The 12,816-nt window shown below is 33.6% G+C and overlaps 1 protein-coding gene across 2 annotated transcripts in view; it reads right to left on the reverse strand.

Annotated features, from left to right (window-relative positions):
- Positions 1-12,816, reverse strand: part of CSMD1 (CUB and Sushi multiple domains 1) — a 1,065,169-nt gene that overhangs the window by 111,218 nt on the left and 941,135 nt on the right. For both annotated transcript variants that reach the window (XM_038133051.1, XM_038133050.1), the window contains exons 40-41: positions 10,915-11,031; positions 6,825-7,034 (exon numbers count right to left, since the gene is read on the reverse strand). In XM_038133051.1, the coding sequence (XP_037988979.1) occupies positions 6,825-7,034; positions 10,915-11,031 (327 nt within the window). The remainder of the gene's footprint in view (positions 1-6,824; positions 7,035-10,914; positions 11,032-12,816) is intronic.

Genomic DNA, 12,816 nt, shown 5'->3' on the forward strand with positions numbered 1-12,816 from the left:
GCCATGGGCATGGACATATTTCAGTAGATCAGATTGCTAAAAGTGCCATCTAAACTGAAGATGTGCCATCTGACCTTCAAGGCTTCACAGCTTTTCTTGTTTCAGTGTCTCACCACCTTCATTTTATGTTCCTTATGTCCAATCTAAATCTACCATATTTTGATTCAAAACTGATGACCTTTCTCACTAAAGGCCTTGGTAAAAAGTCTCTTATTTTTGGAAAGACCCTCTTAAATACTGAAAGGCCACAATAAGGACTTCCTGAAACCATGTCATTTAGGCTGAACCCCAACTCTCTCAGTCTTTCTCCACAGAACAGGTGCTCCAACCTGCTGTTTACTTTGTAGTCTTCCTCTGGACCCACTTTAACAGGGCTGTGCCTCTCGTGCTTGAAGCACCAGGGTTGAATGCAGCACTCCAGTTGGCATCTCAAGAGAGTGAAACAGAGGGAGAGAATCACTCGCCTTGATCTGCTGGCCGTGCCTGTTTTTATGGAAGCCCACGATGCAGATTGCTGGAGCACAGGATAGGTCTGGCAATCTGGAAGCTCAGTTTATTGTTGTAGACATCAAAGAACATAATCTTTGCAGATGCCATGACTCAGGACTAGAATCATGAAACATAATTAATGATTCAGAAAATAATTTGCTACAAGGCCCTCAAAAGGCTGTTTTATTTCCTTTAGCGTTCCTGCCTTAGGACATAATTTGAAACCATTTTAGAAATACAGTAACTTTTCAACAATCCCCTTTTTATTCCATGATTCCTAAGACTCAAAAGCTCCATCATAATCATCCTTTTCCCAGTTAAAGGCCATCAGATTTAACATGTTTAAATCCTGTTTTGCATGTGCATGAGTGTTTGGGGAAGAAAGGGATGGCAATTAGGTAATTTTTCTATGTATTTTCTGGAATATATTGCTCAAAGTCTCAAACATACGAGAGTAAGATTCTTACTTCGCATTCATCTTTATCTTATATTGAAATTCAGAGCAGACTGAAAATAGTCTTACAGTTCCAATAACAGGATTAGGACTTCCACAGTAAAAATAATACAAATCAAACATTTATTCTGCTTCCCTTAAAGAAGCTCTAGTCCTAAAGGAAAAGTTATGTGGAAAAAAATGTTCTATAAATATTAAAAACTGATGTAACATTAATATGGACAGGAATTAAAACCCACAAATATGTCTTATGAACCATCAGACCAACTGTGTTCTTCTGTGCACTAAATGCTGTTATGAATCCCTCAGAGGCCATAAAAGCTATTTATTTCTTCTGGCCTGGCATAACAGCTTGCCAAGCAGACTTCTGTGACTGCTCCTCTCAGACCTAGTGTACAGAGACTGTTTATATCTCAGGTATCGAGATTTGACATATATGGGGGTCTCAGAACCTCAAGATCACCAGTCAAATGACATATAGAAATGTTCTAAATGTTTGTGGTTACTTCCTCTCTTTGATATTTTACATAGGCGGCAAAACTGCAACACTCATAGCAAAAGACAATCTTTCTCAATGCTTCTCTTTTTAACTAAACATGACAACACATTTTAAGCATAGAAAAATGTAGTTAAACTTAAATGTTGGTCTTAAAAAATAAGGACTTTGAAAGTTCTTTCATTATATTGAAAAAAAAATCTAATTTCTTTCAGTAATTCAACAGGCAATACTGTTAACTTCCTTTTTGATGCAAGTGAAACAACAGGTTCCACAACACACAGAAATTTAGCAATCAATCTTTAATACAATGGAAACCATTCTCACCATTCCCAATGCATTGCAATTGCAAAGCTGAAGGGAAAAGAGAACATGAAAATATCAGAGCATAAACCAATAAGAATCAGATCAGCAAGGTACTGAGAGCTGTAATTTCCCCAGGGTTCTGCAAAGGAGACAAAGCTTTTTTAATGCATTCAGAAATACACAGTACCTAAGTGATTTAGGTTATATTTTCAAATCCTGTGCTGTGAGAATTCATGGGCTCAAGGACCAGCACTAGATCCCTACAAGTATGGATAAAAATATTTTACAGTTCTCAGTGTGCATTTACTTTTCTTCTTCCCCAAAAAAATGTGTTCAGAGTACAATCCCAAGCTATATTAAGATTCTCATAACCATTTTTCTGCCTTCAGAAGATCAGTAGAAAAATTGAGAAATAGCATTATTATTTTCATAATTCACTCTACAATGTTCATATTCTTTGCTTTCCCTTGAGATGAGGGATTATCAAAAAACCTTAACCTTAATGAAATGCTAAGGTCTCTAGAAAACTTCCTTTTTTTATAGCATGCAAGCTTGATTGAATAACCGTAGCCATCACCCATCTCTCTTTATTTTTAGATTGGTATCTACAAAAAAGGTATCTACCTGGCAAAAAAAGCCTGCTACCTCAGTGTCATTGTGTATTGTATTCTGGTTAGCAGAACAGGCAATTATTTTCACTTTAAAAAATCAGTCCTTGAATTGAACTGAGTTTAGTACCATGCAGTAAAAACCCTGAATTTAATCATAATCCCTTTTAGTGTAATTTAAATACAACAGATCAGATTAGAATTAAGCTATTCAAGTTTGTGGGCACTCCTAATACGTAACACATTCACTAATATGCAACAAATTCACCAACTAGAATAGATATGGCAAATGTGACTGTAACTATAGATTCTTTTTTCCCACTCATCTTGTTTTAAGGGTAAATTAAAACCTTTAAGGGTAAATTAAAACCTCATCTTGTTTTAAGGGTAAAAAAATTAATTTCACTATTAGAAAAGTAATGCTTTTTTTGTTTATAAAACTTTTTTCCCCCCAATTATAGTATATTTGGACATCCTAAAATGAGATAAATTAGCAGTATGAATAAAAACATCTGGTTAAATGTATAAAGGTGTCAGGAGCTCAGCTCCATTTGCTTTGCTCTATAAATTCATTTCTAGAAATGACATTTCATAAAAATGACAAAAGTTAAGTGAACAACTTAACTGTGTGACCATCAATTGGACTAAAAGTAAATTCTTAGCTTTCCATGTGTAACAGTACTCCTCTTGCCCGTAAGAAGATTTTGAATGTGACACGCATACCAATCTCTCATATTTTATTTCCCTCCCACATTTATATACCATGAATAGCAGTTAGGGAAAACATTGCATACTAAATTGAGTTGTGACAAGGAATAGTCTGACTTGGTAGCCAGCAAGCCAAACTGACTTGGTATCTATGGAGTAATACTGCATCTTTCTTCTTAACAAGGTGTTTATTTCAGAACTGTGAGATTTGACTGAAATTGGCCCAATGGTTTCAAAATTATATACAAAGGTATACTCAGAAGGGTGAGAGCCAGACAATAAAACAATGATAAATTCCATGACCCAAAGAAATCAGGCTACGATTCGTATGACATTTCATTTACTGAAAGGGAAACAACATTTCTAACAGGGAAGAAAGGAGAAGGAAAAAAGTAACATTGGAGGAATGAAGAATTTTTTTTTTTTTTAATTCAAGTTTCAGCAATTGCAGATACTCTAAGAGGAAGAGAAAGTAACTGAGAAATATAATACTAAAAAGAGTAGGAAAATCCAGAGACAATCCATCAGAAAAGATAACTAAGTATCAAGGGCAACAAATGTGGAACAGGAAAAGGAAAGTCAGTTATCAAAACCAACATATACTTTGTATGAAACAGAATAAAGCAGACAATAAAATTGCTCATTTGTAAACCACTAGCATTTTCTTTCAGAAGGCAAGAGAAGAACAGGGAATACACTGAAACAATACTTTCCAAAGTTTATAGCTTATGGATATCTAACTGAGTGTTCAATTCCCTATATGTTCTAAATGATGCTGAGCAAGTTATTTTAGTTTAATAATATGATGTTAAAATAGATGACGATCATAGAATTGCTAGATCTTCTCAGTAGAAATAACTAGTGTAATCTGTGATCGCAGAGGGAACAGAGCTGCTGTTTCGTGAAGAAAAATAAGCACATGCAAGACAATTCATTTTTAAAGAAGAAAAATCCCATATCTATTTATACAATGAAGAAAAGGAAGAATATAAAAAAAAACCAGAACACAAGTGAATTATAAATTCAATAGAGTGAGTTTAGCTGGTATGTCCTAATCACCTAAAATTGAACAAAACCATGTTACCAACTTTCCACATTAGGGAAAAAAACTCCAAGAAATCATAAATACCTTCTAGAATAACTCTTTTTTTTCCCCAGCATTGATTTTTTATTGAAGTGGATTATGTTGTCAGGTTTTTTAAAAATTTTTAAACCCATAAATTCTTTAACATGCACACATATGTTCATACACACACATATACATACACTAAAATACTGTCTCTACAGGTAAGGAGTAATACATAAAAATGAAATGCATGAGTTGTCTTTACAGAAGAAATTGCTTTTCACTGATGGGAAGCATAAAATTGGATGAATGTATATGCATTTGGTAGTGCAAATATACCCATAACTACACTTTTAGAGAAATGAGATATATACTAATATTTTTTATTTGAAATTGGAATGGCATAAATATCACTTAATTTAACTATGTTTCTTTCTTGGTTCTGATTTTTTTGTTCTACTATTATAACTATGAGACTAATAACTTAGCTATGAAAATTTTAATCAAAATATTATTTATTACTTTTTCTGTATTTTTTCTACAAGTACTTGAAAAATACTACTACAAGTTTCTGAATTGCAATGAATAATACTTTTTTGACATTTGCTTTATTTTGAGAAAACTGCTAACACAATCTTAATCACTTTAAAAATATTTTATTTTAAAGCCCATGTAATGCAAAAATTTAATATTTCATAACACCTTGCTCTGGATTTAAGTGAATTTCTTTTCCAATGCTTACATAATAGGATAAAATTTTACACTGTCATTGAGGCACTCGTGATCATATTTTTGCTGACAGCTGACAAGTAGCAAGTGGGAGAATAAAAAGCATGCAACTTATCTAAAATGCAACTGATTTTAACAAGAGATGGTTAGAATTAACAAAACAAATAGCAGTTCCTATTGTCTCATGTCCTCTTCATCACATTCCCATTTATTTCAGAATAGACCAAACAGTCCTACTGGACTAAATAAGAAAGGGAAGAATAAAAGAAAAGAGTAAAAACAACTATGCACTTGTTGTGTAAGCCTGCAACGCTGCCTCTGGAAGAACATGTTGTACAGTCTACAAACAATATATGTTTAACTACAAGTTTCAGGGCAGAAAATGCTGTAAGTAAGGAAGACCATGTTGTGGCAAGGAAAAACACACTAAATAGAACCAGAACAAAGCGAACTGTAAAATACATCACACGGCTTTTTATTTTACTTCTTTGTCATTTCTGTATCTTGACAATCACAATTATTTTTGACTGCTCAGAATGAAACTAAGACTAGGTGGGTGTGATGTGAAAATATTCCATGCTTGTATGACTATGTGACAGAAAAAATTCTACAGATGGCAGAGAGTCGTGATTTCTTTGTGGGCATGCTTTATGGGCATCTGTCTAATTCAGGTGTTCAGACTCTTCCTCGCTGTCCACTGGCTCCATAGATATGATCTAGCTATAAATCCATATATGTGTATGTATGCAAATCCTATCCTGGACCTGGAAATTACAGAGTTCACTGTCTTCATAGAAACTCATATGGTGCTGTATCTTCAGTTTGCAGCCAAAAGAATACTGATAACACAAGAATGATCTGGCTTTTGCTGAACAGCATCAAGGCCATCTCTGTTTCCCACTGTGCTCTGCCAGTAAATAAATTGGGACTGTACAATAGGGTGGGTGAGGACACAACCAGGGAGATGAACCAAACAAGAGAGAATCATATGACATAAAATCATGTTCAGCAACAAAAGAGAAAAGAGGGGGACTAGAGACATTAGCCGGAGAGTGGTTGCCTTTGCATCACTTTTATTTTCTTCCTCTCTTCTGCACCTTGTCCTTCACCAGTTAAACAATGATTTTTATCTTTGTCTCCAAGATCTCTTGCTTTTAGTATTCCTTCCCTCTTCCCCCATCCCACTGGGGTGGGTATGAGGTGAGCGAGTGGTTGTGTGGTGTTTAACTGCCCACTACTGTTAACCCTCAACACATAATTAAGTTACCCAAATTAAGATCCTAGAATAAGGTGGCATGAATTCCCCCACAGATATCCAAAAATTAAAACAGCCATTCCATTGTGTTAAACTGTTCAGCTCCTGTAATAGTGCTCAACTGTTGACAGTGAGACTATTTTAACAGTTCAAAAATATGCACAAACTAATGATGTTTTATTGTCACAAGAGGGAAAACAAACAAGCAACAAACAATGAAGAGGAAGAAAAAAGCCAACAGTAAATGACCACAAAAAGTTCATATTTTCAAATACTGATTATATGTGTTTGAAAATGGATATAGAATATATTATCTGGTGTTTTTCCATTTCATGGTATTTTTCACAGGAGTCTGGACTGCAAATACATAACATAAGAAATTATAAAACTTTTCACCTGAATATTTAAAATAACTGTTACCATTACATTAGTCATAGAAAATTTATATAAATGGGAAAACAAGACAGTGAATATTAGAAGTATGAATTGGTAACAGTATAACTTAATGGAATGGAAAGAGTTATCAGCTGTGTGACTTTTGGCAAATAACATCACCTTCTTCTCAGGCTTTTACATCAATAGAACAAAGATTAAATCTCAAGACAATTTCAATTTCAAAAATTCCAACCTATTTATTAAACAATCTACAGATTTTAAAATGCTATATAATATATACAAAACATATAAAGATCATTGTGCTAATTCATCCTTACCTTGGTATGTCAGCTTAAATCCTTGCCTGTTTTCTGAGTGATCACTATAAAAATGGACAAGTGTTTCATGAGTAGTACTTAGCAAGGGTGATGGGAGTTCCATTCCACTAAACTGGCCAATCATGGAACTGGTGTGGTGAGGCCCATTCTGAATTTCAAGGAAATCATGATTTGCTTCAGTGGAGAAATTCAGAAACTGAATGTGTGCACCTGTAGCATTGAGAAAGGAAGAAAAAATTTATAACTCATGTTGCTTAACAGTAAAGCACATAAATAAAAATAAAATTATAATAGTTGTTACAGTTACTATATTTATATTTTAGTCACAATTCAAAGTGGGATGCTTGAGTTAAATAGCTGATAAATATTAAAATAGTTGGAGTTTCTAATTTTTTGGTTACCCATAAATATTATAATCACACATGCAGGGACAAATTAAAGTAAGCCATAAAGTCACGAAGTCAACACAAGCAATTTTTCATATTTCTAAACCAATCAACAGAAAGACTCAAGGGAGGGGCAAATCACAAATCCTGCTGTACCATGGTATGGCTGGGACTCTGCCATCCCAAGTGCATCCCTGTAGCTGGGCCAAGGCCTCTCCCAGAGGCTCAGGATCAGCTAGGTTACTTACAGAGCGAATTTTCTGATGCAGAAGTTTACCTACCTTGTTCCAGCTATCTACTCTACATCGTTTTTCCTGCTCTGGGTCACCTATATTCACCTCCTTTTCCCTCTATCTTGGGCCAGTGTGTCTTTGGAGCCATTTTACCCCATATGCAGCCTTATAAGATGCACTGAATTCCCGATTGGAGACAGGGACTTCAGACAATTTACCACAGACCCTCTCCAGGAATCAGGAGCTTGAACAAGGCTTTTCAGTATTCAAAACATGCAGAACAGCTGGAAGTATAAACATAATTTCATGGGAAGAGATGTTTTGAAGTTCTGGTTCTTCTTCCTGTGGACTAAGGATCTGAAATCCAGTCTTAAACCATGCGTATGTATCATATGAAAACAGAAATCAGATTAATCCCTGGTTTGGAGACCTAGTGCCAAGTAACCTGCAACTGCACTTTTTGGGCCTAACTTTGCTCTGGAGACTACGAAGAACCAGCTGTAATAAAATAAAACAGAATTACTGAATGAGCCAACAAAGCAGTGTGAAACGGTCAATGCCTTAACTCTGCTTGACATTCTTTCTTAGTAGTAGAGACATATTCTTCATTCCAGAAGAGAACATTATAGATTAGTTACCAGGGTAATCCACTCAGTGTTGTTTATAGCTGATTTCTTCACCTCTGTGGTTTAAGATTGAATCAATGATATAAAAAGTTGGGGGTCTCTTTGGTTTTTTTTTGTTTTTTTTTTCTACAAGAGAAATTAAATAAGCTACCAAATAAACTGGGTTTTATAGAACTCTTGTAAAAGTATGGGATATTTAGTTCTAGTGCCTTCTCTGACCTATGCAAAGTGAGAATTATGAAAACAAGTATTTCAGCTGCTGAATAACAACACTTTATACAGTGCCATCAATAGAGAGGTACACACCATATCAGAGTCATAATATCAGCCATCTCTGTATGATGTTTGATATGGCTGGTCTAACCTAAATGGAGTCACTAATTTTGCAATGCCCTCGGGATTTGAGATGAGGTAGTGGCACCAAGCAGCCTGGAAACATCTTGTCTTCAGTATCAGTGGCCACTGATTCCCAACAGAGACTGGATGTCACCACCATAGAAAAGATAAAGAATTGAGAAGCCACTTAATATTATACCTAAATTGCTAAAGTGACAAGTAGATAATCAAATCTGGCATACATGCATAGAGCCCAGACACTGTTTATGTATTTGAATAAAAGTCATCTACTGTTATGAATTATTCTCTGATGAGCCATGGAGTACCTTTAAACTGAATCATTCTAAATTAATTTCTGAGAAGGAATTTTTGTGTCTAGTTTTATATATTCAGTATAGAATGGCTTTGTGTTTTAAAAGTATAAAAGTAGATGTAAAGGTAGTTAAAAAAATAGACTACCTAAAACAGTTTCAAACGTGCTAATTTCAATTAGAGAACACACTGTATGTGTCCCATCAAGCCTTAAATCCAAGTTTATACAATTTGTAAATGTCAATTTAATATGTCACAGAAGAATTTTTCTACACTAAAAAATTTCTTACATAAAATTACAAGCTTTATCTTTAGCTACAGAAAATAAATCATTATCATGTTAAACTATAAATGTATTACTTTCTGCTTGAATCTCAACAGCATTTCCTCTCTCACTTGAATGTACTCTAATGAAAATTCCAAGCTGAGGTAATTGTTTTTATAAATGTTAATTAATTCACAGCGACACAAGATCATTTTAAATTCCCAGCAATTCACTTGAAAAATATATATTTTCTATTTTAAAATATTTGGATTTTAGTAGTGTCTTCTTTTACATGACATAATATATTTAATATTATATAATATATATATAATGAAGAGAGCACTATATTTGGGACACTTTAGCTCCCACAACTTTATTGTTAGGCTTTGTTTAAGCACACAGTTTTTTTGATACAATAGAATACATGTAAACAAACAGCTTTTTAGTAGACAAGCCTATACTTCTAATTAAAATAATATCCAAGCAGAAGTAATTTGGGAAAGATCACATCAATTGCAATTTTTAAACTTGATATAAAGCTATTATATGTGGATTATGTAACAAATACTTGGGGAAAAATATCACTGATGGAATTTGGTGGTTAAAAACATCCTTTGTAGTATTTTTGACAGCAATGATAGATCAGTGCTATAAAGACCTTGTATGTGTTAAAACCCTTACTAAACAAAACTATTGTCTTTTCTATTTATAGAATTACCACCACCAGAGACTTTCAGAGAAATGAGAGAAGTAATAACAGGATACAAGATGCTCCTGTGCAATAAATTCATGAAACATTTTCTACATGGGAAAGCTTAAAGAAAAAGAGCAACTCTGAGACCTATGAAGGACTATTTTTCAAAGGCAGTATTGTAATAACCTAATTAGGATACCACTGCTTATCATTTTTATTTCCCACAAATGTAGCTGGAGAATGTCCAAACTAGTGCAGGTCTGTGGTTCTCCTACATTTATACGGATATCTAAGGCTACTAAGGCTATCCATAACTGTGATGGATCAGTTTTACCAGGTGTTCACTGATAAAGGGCACTATTCTAAACAGCAGCAAAGTATTTCTTACAGATTAATTTAGTAAAATACTATGAAAGTAATACATCTCAGTACAAAAATTCCTCTTATGAGTGCAAATGGAGAACATAAACTAATTTCCTCAAATAGGAATAGTAAATTTAGTAATGAGTTTTAAAAACATATTTTTCTTATTGAGCATTGGCATTGAATTTACAGTATGGGACATGAAGTTTCACAGCAAGAAAAGTTATTCCTCTTTTATTTCTGATAATGATAGAAGACTGTGTTTTGTACATGAGCTTACAGATGCCTTATTATGTATGATTACCTTTTCAACATAGTTATTACTTATTTGTGATGATATTTTTTGTATGACAATAGTTTTAATGTTAACCTAGAAAGATTCTTAGTTGGCAACTGTAATCTAGGATTTGGAAAACAGTTTGAGAATGCTTTTAACCAAATTCATAGTTCTAGAAGTAAGGTTTTGTCTATTTTTATAGCACATCAAAAACTATTTAAAAGTCACTTGGAGCATGAAAGACCATTATTTAATGTAGAAGTCAAATTATGTATTTCATCTGATATATCTTCATGCCACAGATCTCACTTGCTTTGAAATCAGTTTCTGAAACAGGCTGAGTTAATGACAAGTTGCTCTGGCAAAGACACATTTTAAAATTGCCAACCATTTTCATTTCAAATATAGCAAATAATTACGTAAGGTTCACAACACATCCACTGGATAAAATCTACTTCATATTGGAAGTAAAATATTTATAATAATATATATATATATATATATATATATATATATATATATATATATATATATATATATATATATATTTAAATTTGATGGTTACAAATAATTGCTCTTCCAATGTAAGTTTACTTACCATATCCAATAGGCAATAAAATTTTCCATGTACAATCTAAGTTACTAGGGTAATTTCCAGGAAAACCTGGGCTCAGGATCACCCCAGCCATATTTGTCAGTGTTCCACCACACTTAGCTATTAAAAACAAAAAGAAAATCACAGTATCTTTTATTAATATTATTTCTTAGTATTTGAAATATGCTTAATTCAAAATGGATTTTTCATTTTTTTCCCATGACCCAAAAGCAGTAAAATTTATCATAGTCAAAACACTCCTCATGAAGGAGGAAAAAAAAGAGATGCAATTGAGAGCAAAATCTTTACTTAAGATGATATGTTCACTGTAATATAACTACAAATGTGTAGTTGCACATATAGACTGGGCAACCCATTGTCTCAGCTTGGCAATTACTGTTAAAAAGGTTTGTGCTGTGTCAAGATATGTTCCACAATAAGATAAACAAATCTGGAATTAAACTGAATTATGATCCCAAATCATGATGCAGCAACAAATCTATTACTCAATATAACAAAAAATGCACTTGCATTTAAAAACAAGCAAGGAAAAAACCCTCCTACCACAGTTTTTGCTTTAATTCAGAAAGAAGATGGACTGCTGCATAACAGAATAATTTTTTGCTTTTTATTGGTATGCTTCTATTCAGCAAATTCATATGTTTGGAAATTAAAAACCCATTTGCATCATTTAGGATGATATAAAGCTAAGATATAAATATGTGAAGCAATATGCAAAAAAGTTGCTAAGTTTACACATATGCTAGGACACTAATATGAGCTAAGAATAACTTCAAGAAATCAAATTAAAATATTGTAATTTTATATTTATTATTTGAGGAATCATTACTTTAAGGCCTGTGAGTCTTCATGCCAGGCATTACATTGACACATGATCTGATAACACAATTGTGATACTGTGATACTGTCTGTTGCAACAATTGTACTGATTTTGGCTTGCATTCTATAAAAATCAATATTTTAAGTCTTAAGAGGTGAGAGAAGAGGGAGGGTTATGTTTTAAGCTCAATATTTTCAAGAAAGAACTATATTTAGTATGCAAGGTGAAATGCAAGGTTACAATGGAAAGAAAAGAAACAACAGAAGTGTCCAAAACCCAAAACACCTGTCCTTGAATACATTTTCCATTTCTAAAACTGATTGGAAGGAAATGAACAGCCTTCATATCAATCAAAATTGATTCCTTCTGTAGAAGTTGGCAATACAAAATAATGCATGGGCTCAACTTGACAAGGAATCTATTTCACATTAGTGTTGTACAGTGTCATCCCAATATTTTAAATTCCTCTTAGATATGAAGCTAGTAGGAGCAGCTTTTGCTGATTGAGTGTTAAAATTAAAAGCATTCACTGAAGAATGTGTTTCAAAGCTAAAGTGACAGTACGTTATGATGGACCTGTGCTTCTCACACCTCACTTCCTGTTTTTTCTTGAAATAAGCATACTAAAATACAGCAGAATCTTGACTCTCTTAAATTCTGTCTAATCAAGAAAAAGTACTGCAGAAGATTATTTTCTACACATAGAAAACTCATAATCTGTTTGGCTAAGGTCTAAATGTACTAAAAGGAAAATGCTTTTTAGCTTTACTTTTCAACTCAGCATAATTTAATGGCTTTCTCATATGAAAAGAGACAGCCTTTTCTGGATCCCTAAATTCCTTTTCATTTCACCACCCCTGAAGTCTTGGCTTCAGAGCTGCTCTCCTCTGCCTGCTTCTTTAGGAAATCTCCTAGGTGCCCTGCATGAACTGCCTGACTCCTAAGTTTTCCAATCTGAGCGTGCTGCAAAAGGAATCTCTTAATGTCATGAAGAAGATGCAGCCTGATTCAAAGCAGATTATTCAGGAAAAGCTAAACAATGGTTAACATATGGGTTTCCTCCT

The sequence above is a fragment of the Motacilla alba genome, chromosome 3 (genome assembly GCF_015832195.1).
Source record: "Motacilla alba alba isolate MOTALB_02 chromosome 3, Motacilla_alba_V1.0_pri, whole genome shotgun sequence".
NCBI lineage: Eukaryota > Metazoa > Chordata > Aves > Passeriformes > Motacillidae > Motacilla > Motacilla alba.